The sequence below is a fragment of the Strongylocentrotus purpuratus genome, unplaced genomic scaffold (assembly GCF_000002235.5).
Source record: "Strongylocentrotus purpuratus isolate Spur 01 unplaced genomic scaffold, Spur_5.0 spur5_contig_810, whole genome shotgun sequence".
NCBI classification, from domain to species: domain Eukaryota; kingdom Metazoa; phylum Echinodermata; class Echinoidea; order Camarodonta; family Strongylocentrotidae; genus Strongylocentrotus; species Strongylocentrotus purpuratus.
The window spans coordinates 1,200,186-1,221,726 of NW_022145514.1; the positions used below are offsets into that span (position 1 = coordinate 1,200,186).

At 39.8% G+C, this 21,541-nt stretch overlaps 5 protein-coding genes across 6 annotated transcripts in view; 4 read left to right on the forward strand and 1 right to left on the reverse strand.

The window, feature by feature from the left end:
- Window positions 1-1,151, reverse strand: part of LOC585694 (glutathione synthetase) — a 46,095-nt gene extending 44,944 nt beyond the window's left edge. The window contains exon 1 of the mRNA XM_030978029.1: window positions 1,023-1,151. The gene's annotated coding sequence lies outside the window, so the exon portion shown is untranslated. The remainder of the gene's footprint in view (window positions 1-1,022) is intronic.
- Window positions 1,152-1,445: 294 nt separating this feature from the next.
- LOC100893020 (neurofilament heavy polypeptide) lies at window positions 1,446-5,919 on the forward strand. Its single transcript, XM_003728537.3, has 3 exons — window positions 1,446-1,635; window positions 4,111-4,680; window positions 5,308-5,919. Exons 2-3 carry the CDS (start codon window positions 4,176-4,178, stop codon window positions 5,775-5,777), a joined length of 975 nt encoding a protein of 324 aa, XP_003728585.2. The 5' UTR covers window positions 1,446-1,635; window positions 4,111-4,175; the 3' UTR covers window positions 5,778-5,919.
- LOC115920909 (zinc finger protein 177-like) lies at window positions 5,837-7,100 on the forward strand (the record flags this gene model as incomplete). Its single annotated transcript, XM_030977672.1, has 1 exon — window positions 5,837-7,100. A coding segment is annotated over one exon (1,239 nt), but the record flags the coding sequence as incomplete, so codon positions are not given.
- A 215-nt stretch (window positions 7,101-7,315) lies between these two features.
- On the forward strand, window positions 7,316-8,925 carry LOC115921026 (zinc finger protein ZFAT-like). 2 transcript variants are annotated; one of them, XM_030978000.1, is made up of 2 exons: window positions 7,316-8,591; window positions 8,643-8,925. In XM_030978000.1, exons 1-2 carry the CDS (start codon window positions 7,374-7,376, stop codon window positions 8,871-8,873), a joined length of 1,449 nt encoding a protein of 482 aa, XP_030833860.1. In that variant the 5' UTR covers window positions 7,316-7,373; the 3' UTR covers window positions 8,874-8,925. The 2 variants fall into 2 exon arrangements, with proteins under 2 accessions (XP_030833860.1, XP_030833858.1); XM_030977998.1 differs by having other exon boundaries at window positions 7,316-8,925.
- A 5,993-nt stretch (window positions 8,926-14,918) lies between these two features.
- LOC592517 (CCAAT/enhancer-binding protein gamma) lies at window positions 14,919-20,556 on the forward strand. Its single transcript, XM_003728536.3, has 2 exons — window positions 14,919-15,068; window positions 16,422-20,556. Exon 2 carries the CDS (start codon window positions 16,570-16,572, stop codon window positions 17,266-17,268), a length of 699 nt encoding a protein of 232 aa, XP_003728584.1. The 5' UTR covers window positions 14,919-15,068; window positions 16,422-16,569; the 3' UTR covers window positions 17,269-20,556.
- The last annotated feature ends 985 nt before the right edge of the window (window positions 20,557-21,541 follow it).

Below are 21,541 nucleotides of genomic sequence, written 5' to 3' on the forward strand. Positions count from 1 at the left end.
TCTCTATTATTTATTTTTAGGCGGGGGGGGGGGGGGGGGGGGGGAGGAGGCAAGAGCCCTTTGCCCCCGTCTTCCTCTTTTCTTCTTCTTCCTCTTTATTCTTTCCTTTATCTTCTCTTTCCCTTTCCCTTCTCTCTCTCTCTCTCTCTCTCTATTATTTATTTTTAGGCGGGGGGGGGGAGGAGGCAGAGCCCTTCGCCCCCGTCTCCCTTTCTTCTCTTTCCTTTATCTTATCTTTCCCTTTCCCTTTCCTTCTCTCTCTCTATTATTTATTTTTTGGGAGGGGGGGGGGGGGGGGGGGGGAGGCAAGAGCCCTTCGCCCCCGTCTCCCTCTTTTCTTCTTTCCTCAATCTTCTCTTTCCCTTTCCCTTCTCTCTCTCTCTCTCTTATTTATTTTTTTGGCGGGGGGGGGGGGAGGCAAGAGCCCTTTGCCCCCGTCTCCCTCTTTTCTTCTTCTTCCTCTTCTTTCTTTCCTTTATTTTATTTTTAATAAGCAATCATATGTTTTCTCTTTAGTGATTTAGAAGTCTATTTAAAGCCCCACTGTCCTACTTCACTTGTATTGTAGCTACTTGCTCCGAGCTCCCTCTAGCATGTCTAGACTATAGGCCTATAGAAAACTTCCCCAATTTGTGCCTGTTGCCGTTGGTTCCCCATGATCCTCTTTTTCTTATGTTAGTTGAGAGCTGAGTTAATGAGATAGCCACCTGTCAGTGACCTCGCTGTGTGGTCTAATCCCTTCTGGCCCAGTAGTATTGACGGTCTTTAATAGAGCCTCATTAAGTAGCCCCTTAGACCTAGTTAGTTCTGAAAGATTACGCCAAATTAAGCACATGGGACTGATCTCAGTCAATCCGATCAACTGCGCGATCCGATCATCAAGTTCAGTTTAATACAACATTACGGTTTAAACACTTGGCAAAAAAACCCATAAACTTCTATATTCTGACATTTTACTAGTATACTTAAACACGTACCACACAAAAACAGGATAATATGCAGGAATACTCATATAAACTCACCACGAAATGATCAGGAAGCTTGAAGCCCGGTCGCACGTGTCCAGTCTCTCTTCAGTGCTCTTAGTTGAAACTTCGATGCTCTGAACGGGTACATTTGGAATAAGCCCTCCCCCCCCCCCCGTATGTGCCATTTGGTCGCATTATCTGACCTGACGCGCCTTAACAATCCAACGCACCCTTTCGGTCAAACCGGGGGGGGGGGGGCTTTGGACGAATGGTCGCCAAGTTCAAGTCAACGCGCCGCGACGCGACGCTATACCCACCCTTATGGTATAAGCCGGTTTCATCAATACCGTCGAGCCATAGAGGTAGGCTATGTTTTGTAGGTACGTAGGGACAATCTTTTTACCATATTTAAAGAATTAGTCTGTTCTTGTATAGCGCCTTATGATATAAAGTCTCTATGCGCTTCCAAAGAGCTTTGGAAATTATTACCCTAGCTTTATAGCTACGGCAGCCGTTGTCGGCGCTCTGTGGTCGAGGGCCCTCTACGGTGTGAAGTTTAGCTGCACAAACTGGAATATGGCGGCATTAACGCCATCGTTTTTCCTGTAAGGATCAGAAATGGAAAAAATATCTTGAAAGACTTTAAAGAAAACAGATTTCCATTTAGGTAAGCATGTATGCATGTATCTTTATTTTCTCATTATTAAATGCTGAATATAAATTATGAGGATGAATTTTGCGTGTGTGGAGGTTTCGCTTTTGATGTTACGGTTAGTGTTGTGTTAGATTGGCATTCTCTGTGCATGCTGCTGACAATACATGTCGGCCAATCACATTCACAGCCAGCTGGCAGGCTGAGCTGGGGATCGGACTGGGGCTTGGGGCGGGCTAGACCCCGGTGGGGTCACTCCCCCACAGATGGTGACACGTATGACCGTTACCACAAATGCAAAAGACACCTTTAGCGGTCATTTCAAGGACACTTTGTAAATTTTAACCCCCTTTTGCTTTTTTACGTCAAAACAAGGAAAAATCGTACTTAGGAATAGAATCTACCCTTTTTTTATAAGAAAGGACACTTTCGCAAATTTACCCCTAGATCTAGACTATTTTATGCATAGACCTATTTCAAGGACAAGATTTCATACCTTTTTTCTTTTCTTCCCGATTTTCTCTTTTCCCTTTCCTGACCCCTATTTATCAATTTCGAGGACACCTGTGCGCCCCTATTTTCTATATTTCGAGGAATATTTTGTCCGTGGACATTGCTTGAAATTGACCCCCTTTTCCCGCGATTTCGGTAACGGTCATGCGGTCCCCAGTCGCATTGAGTGACCCCACCGGGGCTAGGCCGCGGCCGGGCGGTCGTTAGACAGAAATATTCGTCTCGTTTAGGGAGTTCTTTGATAAAACTGACATTTGTTAACGATCCCCATACCTCTGTATAGAGGAAGGCTTGGCGGACAACCATCAATATCATTAACGTCAGGATTTATGAAGCTTTGGCCTTTGCCTTATTTTTAAAATTTTAATTCAATTCAAATTTCAATTCAAGACTATAACAGACTCTGCTGCAAGAGCGAGCAGAGGTCGATTAACTCCAAGAAGCTCTGACGCCGATGCCGAAGGCGTCGGAGCTTCAGGTGGTGCATCAAAAAAACATTCAAACAGCGGGTTGGGCGACATGATCTCAAAACATGCAAATGGAGTAATTACAATTTAGACTTACTAGGTTGCTCATCTCCTCTTGTCATCTATCTGGCAACTTAAAATTATAATTTGAAGAAGTCTTCATTGGGAAAAAGGGGATGATTCTTCGTCCTACCCCCGACGATTCTTCCATGTTGTATCGTCGACTCAACATGGTGAAGATAAAGTACGCATGCGCGGTATTAGTGCGTACAACGAATCGTCTTCTTTCTCTGATAATTTAATGAAACATGAAAGCTTCTGCTCCTCGCGCGAAGGGGAAAACTTGAATTCAGCCAAGGACACAATGAATCGTCTTCTCTCTCTAATAATTTATGGGCCAAATGTGGTTCTCAAATTGCTAAAGATCCCTACTCTTGGAGGGGGTAGGAGAATTTGGAGGGGTAGGTCATATTACTCCTGAAGTGCCTGACAATGCGTCTGATGTGGTTCTAAAATTGCAAATGCTTCCTACTCTGGGAGGGGGTCAGAACCCCCTCCCAGACCCACCCCGCTTGGTCTCTCCGCCCTCTCGCCGCAAAACCCTCACTCTGTCGCTTCATCGTTTTACATATATTTTTTTCATCCCATGCCATTTTGTGCCCCCCCCCCCCCCAGTAAGAAATTCCTGGATCTCCACTGATGCCCATACTCCTTGAGCTTCGGGGGCTTTGCCCCTAGACCCCACTTTAAAAAACGTTTAGCGGGGCCTGCATGTAAGAGTGGGGTGATGCAGATTTTTTTTTTTGGTCAGCCCCCCCAAACATTTTTGCTCATTGCGCCACTGACCTCATCCATAGCAGGCGCGTACGCAGGGGGTGTTTGGGGGGTTAAACCCCCCCCTTTGGTATTTTTATATGTGTAAACCCCCCTAAAAAATCCCTAAAACCCCCCCCCCCCCCCCCCCCCCCCCCCCTCTGATTTTTTTTTTTTTTTTTTTTTTTTTTTTTTTTTTTAATTATTAAAAAAAAAAAAAAAAAATTACCCCCATGGCTGACCTAAGAAAGGTGACTTTACCCCCCCCCCCCCGACGGAGCAAAATGTCAAATTTTCAAATTTCGAGAGAAAAAAAAAAAAAAAAGTGTCCTCTTACCCCCCCCCCCCCCCCCCCCCCCCACTGAGTGACTTTTCGGCTGGCTGAGTCGTTGTGATTTTTTTTGGACTCCCCCCCCCCCCCCAAAAAAAAGTGTCCGCTTACCCCCCCCCCCCCCCCCCCCCCCCCCCCCCCCCCCACTGAGCGACTTTTTGGCCGGCGCGATTTTTAAATTTTCCTGAGTCGTTGCGAAATTTTGGACCCGTTTTTAAAACCCCCCCCTTGAAAAAATCCTGCGTACGCCACTGATCCATAGTGTCTGTATAATATTATAAGTAGAAAATGTGTGAAGAGGGTTCTTCTTGCTGTCTTATTATTTATTTTGTTATTAACATTTTTTTTTCATTTCTTTTCTTGTAGATCCCTCAAGAAACCACACTTCAGGCTGCTTGACATACCAGTCAAAGAGATTTAGAGCCACCAAGATGAAGACCAGGAAGAGAGGACGATCCGAAGCAGAGTCACCTGACAAGCCCGTGGCCAAGAAGGCTGCTGTCAAGACCCCTGCTCCAAAGACCCCTGCCCCAGGAAAGACAAGGGCATCCTCCAGGGCAGTGGTGGAGTCACCAGCTATAAGGAAGTCTGCCATCAAGAAACTTCCTGCCAAGACCACCCCAACCAAAGGGTTGAAGAACCCTGTGGTGAAGACGCCGGCTCCTAAAAAGGACAAGGTGTACAAAGAGATGGACTTGCCGTTCACGAGGAGGCCTGGCCCAGCATTGATTGATGAAATAAACAAACTGAAGGTGCCTGTGCCTGCCACAAAGAAAACTATGGCCATTAAGTTCCCAAAGCCTAAAGGGAAGAGTTCTAGTGACGCACCTCCTGCACAAGCTGCTGAGAGGGGAGGATCAGAGGAGCAAGAAAGTGAGACTACTGAGCCAGCAGTTGAAAAGGAAGATGAACACAATTACAGCAAAGATCCTAAAGGTTTGCACATTTTTTTAAATACATTGGAATGGGCTTGGTTAAATGAAATAAATTTTATCTAGACACAACTCCTTTTTTAATTTAAATTTGTATTTAGGCCGCTGAATGACAATAATGTAGACGCTGTCTTTAGTGGATAGGGAGGAAAGCCTGTACATAATTGTTACTGTAGCCTGTGCCTGTGACTCGCTATGATTCTGGGTTTTTTTAAGTCGAAGAGTTTAATAGGAAAATTCCACTTTCCCATCAACGTCTGAACAATACTAACTACAATACAAAAAATCACTTTCTATATTTCTCCAGATGATTTATTATGAAGCAGGTTGTATATACAGCAGGCCAGATATATAGTAAAATTGAAATCTGTATGGTATGGTATTATGTTATAACAAATTGATTTTCCTTGGGAAATAGAATTTTGGATTACCCCATTACTAAATTAATTTGAAATCCTTCATGTGATTTGAAGCATATTTATGTGTAGTTTTTAGGAGTAAAATGTGGTTACGAGAGGGGGGGGGGGGGGGAGCTTCATTTATGTAACTGGACCCTCAGATATGTGCATCACTGTGCAGTTTCTTCTGTGCTGTTAATTACCTTATATTCCGATCTCTTTTCTCTTTTCAGATGAACTGATGAAGTTGAACCTGCTCATTTATGCCTGCTCGGTGTGCAAGAAGTATACCTTTGATCCCCAGCAGTCGTCCAATCATGCACGGACGGCGCACAGTGGTAAAGTCGCTATCATGCTGATGATGCCGCTTCCGAATGTTAAGTTACCCAAGCCTGCATCCACTGAGGAGCAGCAAGTGCTAGTGGCACCTTCCGCGACCAAGGTGACGAGTCCGGCAGCAGAACGGAACAAGACGATGTATCAGTGTGAGAAGTGCGATAGGCATTTTGATCGTGAACGGCAGATGAATATGCACAGGTGTTTGGAGCCGATCAGGAGGAAGTCATCTCCTCGCAGGGGAGAGGAAGGCACAGCTCCAAAGTCTCCCGGTAGAGCAGGGGAAGTCGTACAGCCAAAGTCTCCTCGACGAGGAGGAGAAGATATAAGAAGAATTCAGAGATGCAGTCATCACCAGCTAAGCTAATCATTGCTCAGGAAGAAGTGACCAGTAGTGATGAGACAAAGAAATGGGGCTGGAGATGAGAGGACCTTGTGGCAAAAGCTCCTGTGGTAGATGCCACCACCAAGCCACAGAAGACAGGAGACACACCTACGAAGGCAGGTAGCTCTGTAAACATTCCCATAGAAGATGACGATGCAGATGATGGTGTCCCTCCTACGCTGGGTGTACATCTCAGTAAAAGTATATCTGTAGTTGACAGACGTGGCACATGGAAACTCTGCAAAAGAAAAGATGTGTCAGGATGGAAGTGGGAGGCTCAGAAAGTGTCTGAAGATGAGGTGAAACAGAAGGCTGATGATAAGAAGGAGAAGAGTGAAGCTGAAAAGTTGGATGATAAGAAAGTTCAAAAGGTGGATGATAAGAAAACTGAAAAGGTGGATAATCAGGTCAGTAGTCCTGACCCTGTCCTGGGAGATGATGACGACGATTATGAGTTTGGTGAAGATGATTATATAGAGGATGATGAGAATGTAATAGAACCATTCATTCGGAAACCTTTACTAGATGACAAAGCCGACCCCAATTCAGTATTTAGCAAGTACAAGATACTGTCTGTCGAACTAGAGGATGATATGATAAAACAATGGGCTGACAGGGAACCTCCAACACCTGATGAGATAAACAAATACATCAAAGTAGTACATGGTGGGCTGCAGAGTCATAATGGAGAAGCTCTTGAGTTCTACCTGTGCCTTATATGCCGTAAGGTATTCAAGACCAAGAATGTTATGACACCTCATATATTCTGCCACATTGGATACCGCCCATACGTCTGTGAGCGGTGTGGATACAGTGCAACCAACTATGGAGCCTGGAAAGTTCACAAGCAGAAACATGCTGATAATGAACTGAAGTGCTGGCATGGTCAGTGTGCCTATGTTGGAAAGGTCAAGGAGGATCTGGATGAGCACAGGAAGGCCCATGTTCCAGCTCTACGTTGCATCCTCTGTGATGTCAAGTTCAAAGGTCAAAGCACCATCCTTGGCCATCTGTACATCAGTCATCATGAGGAAATCAAAGAAGGAATTGGGAAAGATTTCTACACCAAGATGGCCACAGCAGGTCGAGCAAGAAGCCAGATTGTCCTCTTTGAATGTGACATTTGTGGGCAGAAGTGCAAGACGAAGGGCAGCTACTACACTCACATAAGGACAAACCATGCCCTGAATTCCAGCCAAAAGAAAGGTGAAGAACACAAGGTTGGTGATGGGAGGAAAAGGAAGCGAGGGAAGTATGTCAAGAACCCGCTACTATCCTAAAGTGTGTTATGTGTGGATTCATATGCGATGGTGAAAAGAAACTGAAACATCACTTAAATTCACATCCTTTTATCTACCGTTGCTGCATGTGTGAAGATAAGTTCTTGACATACGGTGCGCTCAATGAGCATGTTGGATCTCACAGAGGCGAAGAGGAAGGAGAGTTCAACCCTCAAGAGAAAATCAACGAGAGTCTGCGAAGGAGTATCTACTTGGCTGGTCAGATGGATAAGGCCTGGAAGCAGATAAGGTACAATGGGCGCAACGCAGAACAGGAGCAGCAGCTCCAAAGAGTGCTATGACAGGCTCCATTTTCGATGAACTCATGTCCAAGATCAGTATTCCAACAGAGAATGTAAGCCAAGAAGAATTGGAGGAGGTTGGAGAGGCCTTTATGGGTTTGAAATACAAGAGACTGACACCCTCCATATTGCGATATATCCATTTGCGCTTTGGCAATGTTGAATGTGGAGTGTGTGGGAAGCTCTTTCCAAAGGTCGGACTGTGTAAAGATCATACTAAGAAGCATACAAAGATGAAGGAATTCAAATGCACCAAGTGTGACTTTCAAGGAGCCAATAAGAAGGCTATTGAGAGGCATTTGGCCAAGATCCACAATGAAGGTGAATCGTTCCACTGTCCTACGTGCGATACTAGCATTATAGGTGGAGACATGTACAGGCATCACATGAGGAGACATGCTAAAGAAAACAAGGGACCTTACACATGCACATGGTGTAACACTGTTGAAGAAAAAGGGGAGGATATGAAGAATCATATCATGAACACACATCCTATGATGCCATTAGCTGAGAGTACAAAAATAATGGGACAAGGAGTTGTCATCCATAGAGAGAAGGGAGCCCCCTTTTTGGTATGTGAGGTCTGTAATGAAACCTTCCGCCGCATCTGTGATCTTCGCCGTCACATGTGGAAGCACTCCTCCGTGAAGCGCTTCACCTGTGATCTCTGTGACTATGGCTCTGACAAGCGTGGGAACATCCTATCCCACATGAGGAGGCACTCCACTGAGAAGCAAGCAACCTGTCACGTCTGTGGGAAGATGTACAAGACCATGCAGAGTCTGAAGCTTCATGTCCGAAGTGCCCATCTCAAGTTGAAGCCGTTCAAATGCGAACAGTGTGATTACGCTGCAGCTCAGCCAGTCCATCTACGCAGGCACGTCGTCCTCCATCACACCACCGGAGAGCGTCGTCGGTTCCGTTGCGCCATCTGCCCAGACTACAAGGCGACCGACCTACAGGTCGTGAAGCGGCACTACAAGAAGAAGCATCCCAAGGAGAAGATGAACATCTCTAAGTGCTGTCCACTCGATGCCCAAAACCCCTCCATGATGAAGAAGGACAAGCACCAGGTTATCCAGGTGGTGCCGTCTCTACCGACCCAGACTGAGACACCCGCTAATCCAGAGACACCAGCACCATCTGACGTGACCCAGGAGATGGACCAAGAGCAGATGAACCAGTCTCAGGACATGGAGTCAGCCATAGTTGAGGTACATACTGAGCAGCAACAGCAGCAGATCTCGCAGGACATGACAGTTGAGGTACATACTGAGCAGCAACAGCAGCAGATCTCGCAGGACATGACAGTTGAGATACATACAGATCAGCAACAACAGCAGATTTCTCAGGACATGACAGTTGAGGTAGTTCTCCCTGAGGATCAGAGCCAGCTAATTGATATCAACTCGGCTCTTCCAGATGTCATCAATGCTCTAGCTGCGCTTCAAGATTCTGAGATTAACATGACGATTTCTAGACCAACAACAGACTGATGAAAGTTTGGGTGGGTATAGGTAGACGCGTACGCAGGGGGGGGGGGGGGGGGGGGGGGGGGGGGGGGGGGGGGGGGTGGGGGGGGGGGGCAACCCCTCCTTTGGTATTTTTAATGTGTGTATTTGGAGGAAACCCCCCCCCCTTTGGCATTTATGCCAATGGTTCCTAAAAAAGGTGACCTTACCCCCCCCCCCCCCCCCCCAAACAAGGAAAAATGTCAAATTTCCAAAATCGAGACAAAGAAAAAAAATAGTACCCCCCCCCCCCCCCCCCCCCCCCCCCCCCCCCCCCCCCTCCCGCTTATTCAGCGTCTGGTTGAGTCGTTGCGATTTTTTTTTAAACCAAAAAAAAAAAAGTGTCCTCTTAACCCCCCCTTTTCGGCGGCTGGCTGAGTCGTTGCGAAATTTTCGGCCCAATTTCAAAATGTTAAACCCCTCCCCCCTTGAAAAATCCTGCGTACGCCACTGGATATAGGGTCGGTTTGGCTGTGTGGCTAAAGTATGATACTAGTTATTGAAAGGTAATAGGTCGCTTCTAATAACAGATTCTCATGATTACTATCAAAATCAAAACTCAAGTAGTTCATATCAGTACCATCGGCCAAATCTAGTCTGAATTAATGCAAAGATTGCAAAGCAGTTCAAAGAGTTAGTGTGTATAGACTTCAACTATGCCAAAAACACAAAGGTGACTACTGCTTTTGAACAGAACATAGGGGGAAGACCGAGTTAGTAAAGTCCAGATAAGCAGTAGAAACTTCAACTTGAAAATTTGAAAATGCAATGCTGAAGAGTTTCTTTAATCTCACTTTTAGTGGCTGCCAAAACATTTATTGAATGAAAAAGTGAAAAAGAAAAAAAAATCTCAGGTATTTTATGCTACTCATGCAGCATGCAAATACTTCTGGACCTCATTGATTCTCAAGTCATGCAGCCAATCTGACTCTTAACCAACTTTTTTTCAGCCTGTTGTTGGTATAGTACCAGTTTGGATAGTGGGACTTGGGTGTATGATGCAGAAGGCCAGGCCCATTGACACAAGATCCACAAGATTGAGAAGTTAGTCTTGTGAATCCTTTTGTCAACTATCCAAGGTTAGCTTGTTCATGGAAAAGGCTAAGATATAACCACAAATTTCCTCATGCTCTTGAGTATGACTTGGGAAGCTTGTTTTGTAGTTTGACTAGCTTTGCAAATTAACGTCATTCTTTAAAGTCTTAATTTGTGTTTGAAAGAAAATGTTATTTTAGGAGCGCATTCAAGTCTAGGCGCTTAACTGCAGGCTCCAGCGTGATACATAATTTATGTTGATATTTTGAGGGGAAAAATACCGGTAGGCGTTTGGACATAGATCTTTAAATGGATACCTACCGGTATCCAATTATAAAGTCAAACCTGTCTATTAAAGGGACTTGGTAACATTGTTCAGATGAGAAAAAATGGTGCTAAGGTAGTGACTTCAATGCTAGATGTAAAATTAAAGATAATCTGAAAGTTTGAGTGAAAACAGACCATTATTAATGTTATAAATTGAGGAAGACTGATTTGATCGATTCCTTAATTCTTCTGACTATATTATTACAATTTAATTACATTTTAGGTGAATGTAAATCGTCACAAATCTATGAATTGGCTCTATACCATTCCAACATTTTGGTGTTGAAACTTCAAAGATTTTTAAAGCCTGTCTTACATTTTATTTACATGGAAAATGGTTGGGAAAATTCAAAACTGGTTTGGAGAATTTACTATTAGAGGGTGTTGACCAGTGACGCCTTCAAAGAAAACCATATATATCTTTGTGGTTTGAGAAATTTTTCAGGATTTTTTGCATGCTAGAGGGTTATATAATACAGTAGAAGGAATATAATAAGTAACATTTCATTAAAAATTACACAGTTTTGTCATCAACATTCAACAATGTTACTGAGTCACTTTAAGGCCACCCAAGGGAAACACAAAGAGTTGCCACCACAGACAGTTGGCCTTTCTAGAAAGGTTCTTCAACACTTGTTTTCTTCTAGAATGAGGCAGTGTTGGATGGCTTTTATATAGAAGTAGCCACTAAGGAATGGTTGACTGTATTTAGAAGAATCAATATCTGAACTACAATTTGTGTTGATTTACAGAATGTACATCTGATCTGGTCATTTGACAGCTGCCATAGATGGATTGCAGAAACAATATTTAGCTGAAGAAATACACAGAAAAATCTTAGATTGAATTCAGATTTGCATATACGTTTTTAATTCAACATATATTCATTTTATTTTTTCTTTCAAGGACTCATTCTTTCCTTGCTTTTGAAAATGAACATTGATGGAGGTACATGTAGTATACCTTTTAAAAATCTATGAGATAAATTGGCTCCATTTTGTCATTGTGTGTAGAAAATGTTGAATACACTGTACTAAGTAATTTCATTATTTATTCCCCGATTTCCTTAGTAAATTGAACATTATCCCATTTATTATATTTATGAGCATAATGTAGCAGAAGATGTCACGGTTCCTTATTGTATTGACCTAATAGAATATGGAGCTGCCTCAAGAACTAGTACAATGATGCCTTTATTGTCAAGTAATATTCCTTCTGTTGTTGCACCCACAATAGACTGTCTTATTAACATATACAAATTATATGCATTCTGTTTAAAGAAAGGTTGATCTTGAAAGCCCTAAAGCATGCACAAGGCTTGCCTGACATCGCACCTAGTAATGTATGCAGAGGATTCAAAGTACCAGTACATGTATTGTAGTTAGCTCATTAATAGCAAGGTTATTAGATTACCTTGTCACTAGGTCCCCATGAAAGAAACATCTTTAAAATTGAATACGTTAGTCAACTGATCTATTATAACAAGCAAATTTTTGTTATTACTTCTATGAAATGTAATAGGCAGATCAGGGTTGTATCGTAAAACTTGTTATCAATAACAAGTTACAATAACTGTTATAAGCTACTGAAATCATTGCATTTGATTGGCCGAGAGCAAATTTGTTATTGATGAGAAGTATTATGAAATGGGGCCCAGAATTAAACTCTCTTGATGTAACAGATGCAGTATCATGTATTTACCAATGTCACTGCCGGTATACTAGGTTAGTTCAACTCGCTGGTCTATACATGGGACCAACGTATCCAGTAGCTGGGTGAAAATTTAAGAAATAGATATTTTGGGCACCATGTTTACATGTTTTTAAAACTGCATTTCTTCCCCTTAAAGCATATAGAGTTGCTACAAAGTAGGTAGATGGAAATTACCTCGCTAAGTTGTTATGTTGAAAATTTGTTGTGTAAAGATTGAAAAATGATAAAGTGAGATCTGGCAATATTTTTTCATGAGAATATTAGCTAGGATTTGGTTAAGACCTATCAACGAGTACGACTTCCTTTGATGCAACTACATGTATTCTAGTAGCTATGGATGTATCTGAATTTGGGAGAATATAAAGGGAACAGTTTAGTCCCATGTATTAATATGTCTCAGGGATGTCCTGAGCATGAGTATTTCTGTAATTAAAAGGAAAAGTGTGTTGGTTTTTATACATAATTTTTTAAAATTAATACATGTATTGTTTGTAGCATAGTATTACCTGCTTGCTGTATGTATCATATACTTATTGCAGGCACATCATAATGAATTTGATCTATGTAAACAACAACAAAAAACCAACAACAACAAATATGTGAAATTGATAGCCATGTTAAGTTGTTGAAGTTCTGCATGGAGTTAAGATTTCTTTTTTTTTTAAGATAATTTTTATGACAAGAATAATGATGAATTGAAGTATATATGTTCAGAAATCGCTCATCTGTTACGGGGGAGCAAATATTCAAATTTGTGCATTCTTTAATGTTGCTATATTTGTATTCTCAATGTAAATATTTGTATATAAGTAACAGCAATGTACTATTTTTCAATTAATGATCCGTCTCCTCCATTTCTGGTATTACGTATCATTGGATGGAGGGGGGGGGGGGGGGGGGGGGGGGGGGCTGGCTGGAAAGAAATATAGAGCTGGATATGCATGCACTGAAAATATTGAAAACAGGTGTGATAATGTGAGAAGCATCCCCCCCCCCCCCCACACACACACACACATGTATACACCAATTGCAAATCAAGGTTTATATTTGAAGGGATGCATGTTTGTTTTGTCTGGTTTTCAGTGTGTGATTGTGGTACTTTCCAGAACAATAGAGGAAAGAGCTACACAAAAATATGCATGGTATGAAAAGTGTTCTAACAAAAAAAAGCACATCATGCCATCTCACCCCCCCCCCCCCCCTCCCATCCTCTTTTGCACAGCACGCTTTCAAGAGAAAGCAAAACTTAATGAAGTTATGGTAATCTCAAATTCATGTTTTTCATTTTCATGTAAATTACACTAGGTCAATGATCATCTTACCAGAAACGTGTAGTACATGTAAGAAAAGCAAAGGTTGTATGAATGTAATATGAATGTAATATGGTTGGCTTGTAAAATGTCAACATAATTTATTCTGAGAATGATGTATGTGATTGTAGTCTAGAGAATGGACAAGTCCAAGGTAGTAGGATATGCTGCGTCACATATGCTGCCAAGTGTCGGGGAATAATCTACCGGTACGTAACTAGCATCAAAAGTATTAAGTTTCCTTCATATGTTGTCTGACTCTGACCCAAGGGGAAAATAATGTTGGTTTCTAATATATAGCTCGCATGTATGTCACGCCATGACACTTCTGGCACTCCAACTTTGGATGTACTAAATTCTTTGATGTTGCTGGTAACGTCTAGGACAAAATACCTTGGACTGTCCACTTACGCTGTCGTTGAAATGAAGCAGCTTATTTTGAAGCTTGAAGTAAGCGTAACATTTTGTAAATAGGTGGCAGAGTGTCAAATTGGGACATGAAATCGCATTGTGTGTTGTAAAATAATGTTGTAAAAAGCTTTCCATTATCATTCCAAGTGTTGCCTTTATGACGTGTTTCACGATTTTGCTGTCAAGTGTCACTGAATATTATTCTGTTGGAGAAACTATTTCGCAAGGTTATAATTGACATATGAATTACGTTATTTCATTAAATGACCCGATGCTATTTCTTCCAGTTCCATAGCAAGCAGTGTTACATTGTGTGATTCTTTAATTGTTGTATGAACGAGAATGATGTACATTTTGTTCTTCTTTTAACTCCTAGAAGTAGATAATATTGTTTGTTTGGGGCTGGATGTTTTTGTGCTATGATATTGTCTAGATGGCGAGCCAGAAGGACATTTACTCTGTAAAAGTGCATGTTTAATGAGTTAACTTAAAACCCATTGGGGGGTTTGGGGCTCTCAGATGGGATTCTGTATTTTACCCTTCTTAAAACAAATCAAAACCGTGAACGGAGAGAGAGAGAGAGGGGAGAGAAAGAAAGGGGAAAAACAAAAGAGAATTGCAGTCATTCCATGTTTATGAGAGTTTGGATCAAAAGAAAGATGGATGACAGGTACATTGACTAAATTGAACACAAGGAAAATATAAGTTTCAGAGAGATGAGAAAGAATGGGATGAAAAGATATGGAGGCTTCTTTTTCCTTGTTTATAGCTTATCAGTTTTCTTTCTTTTTGTCATATTTCCTATCTTCTCTTGCTTTCCTGTTTTTGTCTTCTTCTTATCATCCTCTTTCTTTCGATCTTTATTTCCTCTTCTTTTTTTCTTCTTCTATATTCTTCTTTTCTTGTTATTCTTTTTCCCTAGATCTACTCATTCTTATATTCTTCCCCCTCACAAGGTTCATTCTTCTTCTCCTTCTCTTCCTCTTCGTTTATCTCCTTCACTCCTACTTGTCCTTCCGATTTATCTTTCTTTAGTTAGCTCCCTTTCTCTTTGACTCTTGCTCAAAATCTATTTCTACCCCCAATGCCAGAATAATATTGCGTAACAACTAAACACTTTTTCGCGGTACTTTCCCATTCGGTGTGTGTGTGTGGTGTGTGTTAACCGTACACTAGTGTAGCGTACTTGTGTGTATATGTACGAACCTCAAATTGACACTCCCGAGTTGTAGATCTATTGCACAATACCCCTGGAAAAAGGAGCGTGTGTTGTTTTGATGCAATTTTTTGCGGCAATACTTTATACACAGGCGGCGCTGAACTGACACGTACCGTTGCTCTACGGCGAGGGGAAACGGTGCTAAAAACACTCGAATTCAGCGAGGTAAGAACTATTTTAAATATATATTTCAGTGTATAAGCACGTTTGGATATGTGCAATTCTTATTATGAATTTCATGTATTTCCATGGCTTCTAAAAGCGCGGAAATGAGTAAATTAACCACTCCCAATTTTACAAGCGATCGTATGCATTTTGAATTTATTGCTATGTGCATACAATACATTGTTGTGCACAGAAAATCTCGTTCTCCGTGTTTATGACTTGTGTATAAAATAATGTACCAATGGCCAATGCCTTTTTTTTCTTCTTTCTTTTAAATGTTTAAGATCGTTGTTGTAATACAATTATTTTCTGCTTATTTAATTGCTGGTTTCTATGTAGACCCTAATATCTATATATAGACTAGACCAATGATAGAGAATTGCACAATTTATATAGGGGGAAGTATTGCGCAATTGAATTGTGATTAGGTCTACTGGGTACTACAATTTTTTTTTACAAGTTGCATTTCCATGAACACTGATGAACCGAATAGCTATTGCTAACAACATTACTCTCAAACTCACTGAATATTGTTGAATGATTTATCCCTCGAAAGGCGGGATTCTGCATTGTTATTGGTTCATGTCTGTTTTCTTGTTCATTGTCCTAATTTAAATTTAAAATTAAGAACAAATTTGATGTCTAACATTATTTTCAATTATCGATGTTTGTTAACCTTGTTTTGTTTCTTGTTTTTCATTTTTTCATTCATTTTTTTTCCTCGACTTAGTTCTGTAAAATATTCAGAGTTGTAATGAACAGTTTAGAAAGTAGATTGTATTTAATTTTCCACTTTTCAAATGTCTTCCATTGATGTAGAATATGCCCAAAGAGTTTTTTGTTTGTTTTCCTTACGTTGATAGATCAACACAATAAATATTTGCATCAAAGTGAAAGCAGAAAACCAAACAAATAGTTTTTTTTTTAAAACCTCAGTGTTTAATATTGTTCAAAGTGCAAATACATTTGAAAAGATGGTACGACGAAGGTAACCTGTAAATGATGAAGTTTATTTTAAGATTTTGATAGGAAACCGTCATTTACATTTAATATTTATATTATTTATTATTTTGATTTTCTTCTTCAGGGAAATTGCAGCATATCCTTTTAACATTTTGTCATTGTATTTAAATGTAATTTTTGTATGGCCGTTTGGGCATAATTTTACTTCAGAGGTTATACTGATAACAAGTCAACTTTCATTTCCTTTCCTTGTTTTTTCAGGGTTTGTTCTTTTTTTATTCTTTCATCATGCTTGAGGAGACTACACTATTTCATTCTTGTTTTTGTTTTTTGTTTTTTTTGGGGGTCATATTTTTAGTTTTACGTTAATTTTCTTTTGTTATTTTTCAGGTTTTCTTTGGTTTCTCTTTACATCTGGAGATACCACCATGGCCTCCCTGTAAAGCGATGTGGTAAGTTAGCTACCTACCATCCCGTGAACAGATCAGCCACAGTGATTAGCTATCTGAAGAACAGTCAGCCTTGTCAACCCTTAGATATGGCATCCACAAGCAACCCCTCTTTGTTGCCTCAAAAGAACATCAAGCAAGAGATTATTGTAGTCTTCGAACCCCCGGCCAGAGAAATGGCATCCTCGAGTAGCCACTCCTCGGTGCCTCAACCTGAGACAAGCCAAGAGATTAATGTGGTCCCTGTATCCCCAGTTAAAGATATGCCATCGACAAGCAACCCCTCATCCGGACACGAGACTGGCCAAGAGAATGACATGGTCCCAGACTCTACAGGCATCGAACTGTCCAAGGATGATCTCAAGGCTGGCGGCGGGAAGGTAGGAAGCAGCTCCAAGAAGAAGAGTGGGTGTGAGAAGGACAGCGATGAGTACAAGCGCCGTAGGGAGCGCAATAATGAAGCTGTGCGGAAGAGTCGCCAGAAGAGCCGGCAGAAGGCCTCCGAGACGGAGGTACGGGTGACAGAGCTGAAGAAGGAGAACGCAGACCTGGAGCAGAGGGTCACGCTGCTCCACAAGGAGCTGGAACTGCTTAAGGACCTGTTCCTGACTCATGCTAATGAGCTCCCAGATCCTAGCACCACTTTTGGGCTGTTCAATGCCAACCCAAGGTTGGGGTCCAGTTCTCCTAACCCAGCTCTGTCGCGGCGCATTGTCCTCAAAACTGAATCTCTCACTGTGTCCTTGACCTGTAGGAATGTCCCAGAGAGTATCACTACTACAACATGACGTGCATTTGACCTTTGCCAACAAGGTGTTCAATTGTGTGTGTATAAAAGTTAGAGATTATGTTGAGTGCTGGTGTTAGTATTACCTTTGGAAAGAAATATCTAGAAGCATTTCTCAAAAATGATTATGTAGGCAAAAGCAACTCATGTAGTATTAGGTTTTTGGAACCATGCAAATTATTACAATATGACTACGGTACATCTTGCAGAAAATCACATACCGGTACTCTGAAAATCATTGCACACAAAAACTCGCTGGAGACTACAAAAAAATAGCTGAAATGTTTTGTTTGAGCCTGCTTAAAAGGGGAGAAATTGAAAAATGCAATTGATTTTAATAAATAACAGGAAAAACAACTTTTGAACATCTTCTTGGCACATCTGTTGCTGAGTGACATTGTTATTGGTCATGTAATGAAATTAATTTTAGAATTATTGGTGACTGATTTTCTTCTGTCTGAAAAATATTGTTTGATACTTGATAGTGGCCCAGAAAGCTAACAACTCAAATGAGAGCTAAATCAAGTTTATGCATTTTTTCTATAGACTCTATGACTTGCAAGAAATGATAGACTTGGTAGTCGTGCAATTATAATCATTAGCTGCAAAATCTCTCAATCATTGCCGTTTTCATTTATTCTGTTCTTGAAAAACGTTAAAGCTTTGATGTATATAGAGTAAAAAGTCAGATTTATATCTGGAAAAGACTGAATGTTATCAGATTCCAACACTTCAAAGCTGTATTGATACAGAAAACTTTCATCAGTTGGGGATAATGATAACATGTAGTTTTTAAGCTTCTACCAACCTTAGCTTTCATCCACTCCTGTGGACTTTCTCAAGCTAAGTGATCAGTCTGAGTCACACGTAAGCTTCGCTGCACACTGCTTGGTGTCCTGCATTGTTTTGAATTTGGAATGTCTATCGCAATTTTTCATGAATGTTTCCAACAATCGATTGAACCACACTAATAAATATCGTAATCTTCTGTGTTTCAGAAGTAAATATCTAATCTCATTTTAGTAAGAATAAGTGTTCATTATTCAAGGGGAGATTTTTTTTCAGGATTTGAAATTGAATTAGCCTATATAGATGTACATACTTATATGCGATGATGCATACATACAGAGATGATTTATGAAAACAATCAATGCAAAAACTGATGATGTTGTTTGTACAAAGTAAACTGTGAATAAGAAAGTGTTAACCAATGAAGTGCTATATATGTGTAAATAAATAATGATCTGCATTGATTGGTTCTCTTGAAAGTCACCTGCTACACATGTACCGGTTGAATAATGTGTGTATTATATATCCTAGGCATATCTCAGTTGCATTCTCTTTACTACTGTAGGTTTATTCTTGGTATTTCGTTATTTGCTAAAGTAAAGTTTGTACATTGAAGTAAAGTTTGCATAGAGCCATAATGTCATTAGCTCTGTGTAAAGGATTTTTTTTTTATAACTCACTTCTTGCTCTAAGCAAACAATTAACAATATATTTACATATCAGTAGGCAGTTTATTGTGCTTTCTGAAATTAAAGGAATATGTGGAAGATTATATAACAGTTTCTTTATATTTTAAGTGGAGTATTAGGCAGAAATTTTCATTTTCGGAGACTAGTCAAATCCATCAACATTGCAAAGCTGTATGAATGTGAATTACGGTAGTTGTATTTTATCACAGCATCAGACACGTAATAACTTTTTTTACTGAATGATAAAAATATGAGCAATTGTATTTCCAATTCTTCATTTGTTGTCAATGATTAATTGTGTAGTCATAGTGCATACTCATATCTAGAGTTTGCTCACAAAACATGGTGTGCTCAAGTAATTTTCATTTGTACAGGTTTCCAACCTTCATACAGGGCCCTATACTAACTTTGTTGGAAGGGGCACTGTAACTTGAAAGTCCTGGATTCAAAACCAAGTGAGAGTTGTGACTTGTGAACATCCTTGAGCATGATTTTCCCAAACTTAGACCATACATATGTATTCTTTTTGATATTCCTAGCTTCATTCTCATCATTGTACAACTGTTTATACACATGAGGGCTGCAGAGTGGTTGATTTAATTAATTATTCAGATTCTCATCAAAATTGATGTTTAGGAGTATGTTTATAATTATAACAACAAAAAGATGTTCTTTGAAGGCTATCAATTATTAAGACTAATCCAGAGTAATATTCTAAAACAGTTCATCTATGATTTTAGTAGTGATTTGTTTTAAAAAGGAGGGAAACACAGGTTTCTCCAGGCTGTGTGATGCATCTTGCAAACTCTTTTATTAGTTTATCTGTATACAGATATTGTCATTTGTTGCTCATTGCTACTTAAATTGAATTTATTCTATATAATAGTTATTCATTGATGAATACAAGATAAGCTGTAGTATTCTGTATTTGAAGCTATTCATAACCTTTCATTATGTGCTGTACATGTTATTTGATCATTGTTGTTTATTTTTTCATGTTCTACTTTGCACTGTAAAAAAAAAGTGAAATTGTATACAAAATTAATGAATTATCATGCATTCATGAATGGTAGAATTCACTGCTTATCATAAATATTCTTTCAATTAACTCTTTGTATACTTTTTTGTTAACTTATCTATTCCTTATATTACATTGGGTTTATACTGGCCCAAACAAAGTGTGCTTGCCCAACTTCTACAATGGAAACATTATAATTATACAAATAAAATTGCAATCCACAATGACATGAGATTTATGATATTGGAAGAGTTTTTTCATATGAAAGATTTCCGTTCATCTGATTTATAATTCGATTTTGCCACTTCCCTGTAGAAAATAATATAAATAGAAAATGTCAAACTTGAGGAAATAGATGATTGTGTCAGCCCAACTCTTGCAGTTGATTGCCCAAGTGGGTGATATCTTGTTATTTTGAAAATATTTGTTGATTGTAAAGTATGCCATATTTTAGTTTGCTCATCAAATATAAAGGCACTTGTTTATCCATTATTTATCTTGTTTCTAACCGTATACAGGCAAGGAAATAGATTTTGATTGATTTTGTTTTAAATGTTTTCTGAACTAGCTGAATAAGATCCAAATGATCATTTAGGACTTTATTATTATATGAGCCAAATTACATCAAGATGTGTATAATATGAGCCCGAATTGAAGTCGATTTATGCTCTATTGTTAGTGCTCTATATGATACCCAAGGTATAAGGCTTTAGAAAAAAATGGTTGTTGTATTGCCCTTTGCGACGGATCCAAAAGTTTTAAAATCTATGATCAGCTTTTTATAATTTTTTTTTTAACCGTTTTTTCGAAGAGAAAAATGTTTAATGCATCAAAAAATATGTATCAAAGCATTAAACCTGAAAATATCAGCCCAAAGAGGGAAGAAAAAAACACCCAAAAATATATTGACCGACTGACCCATGGGTGCTGGCACCTCAAGGGCAATACAACAACATTTTTATAAAGGCCTAATACTAACTAAAGTATTGCATACAGTTTCAGGTAAATGCTATTTTAGATTTGGTGCACTCATTAAAGGGTAAAATGTTTACAATCAAACTTAGGCCTGTACCCTGGAAACATACAAGGTATATTTAGCTTAATTATGAAAACGTTTGCTTTTCACAATGTAGGTTCTAATTTTGATTTATATTCTGTACATGAACATAGCTGTAAATAAAGTGGAAGAAACATTATGTATCGGAAAGACTTTTTTGTCCTTTAATTTTGTTATTAAGCGTCTTTGGCGAAATGTTACTTAGTGTGTATTATTTGTTAATTCCTCATCATCCTATTTGATTATGTTTGGCTTTCAGTACAAGTTTCTGCAATGAAAACTTGGTGGTCGTGTAGAAAGGCCTTTATACATTAATGTACCTCGGTCACACTGTCAAACCGACTGTTTTTTAATTTAATTGTTATTATTATAATCATCAACGTTATAATTATTTTGCAATCGCTCAATCAAAACTTCAGGGTAAATGACATAAGGCACAATTGAAAAACAATCAATAACTACATATAATATAGGAATTAGGAGCATATTTTCTACCTCATTTCCCCAGGAATTGCCATTATGGTAATAAAATTGCTTGTTCGGTCTGTAGTTTGTCCCTAGCTGGTGTGAGCAAGGTGCAACATCGATATGATAAAAAGTTGCTGCGTGGATTAATAAATGAATGAATGACTTGGGATTGTACCCAGGGGCGTACGCAGGATTTTTTCAGGGGGGGGGGGGGGGGGGGGGGGGGGGGGGGGGGGGGGGGGGGGGGGGGGGG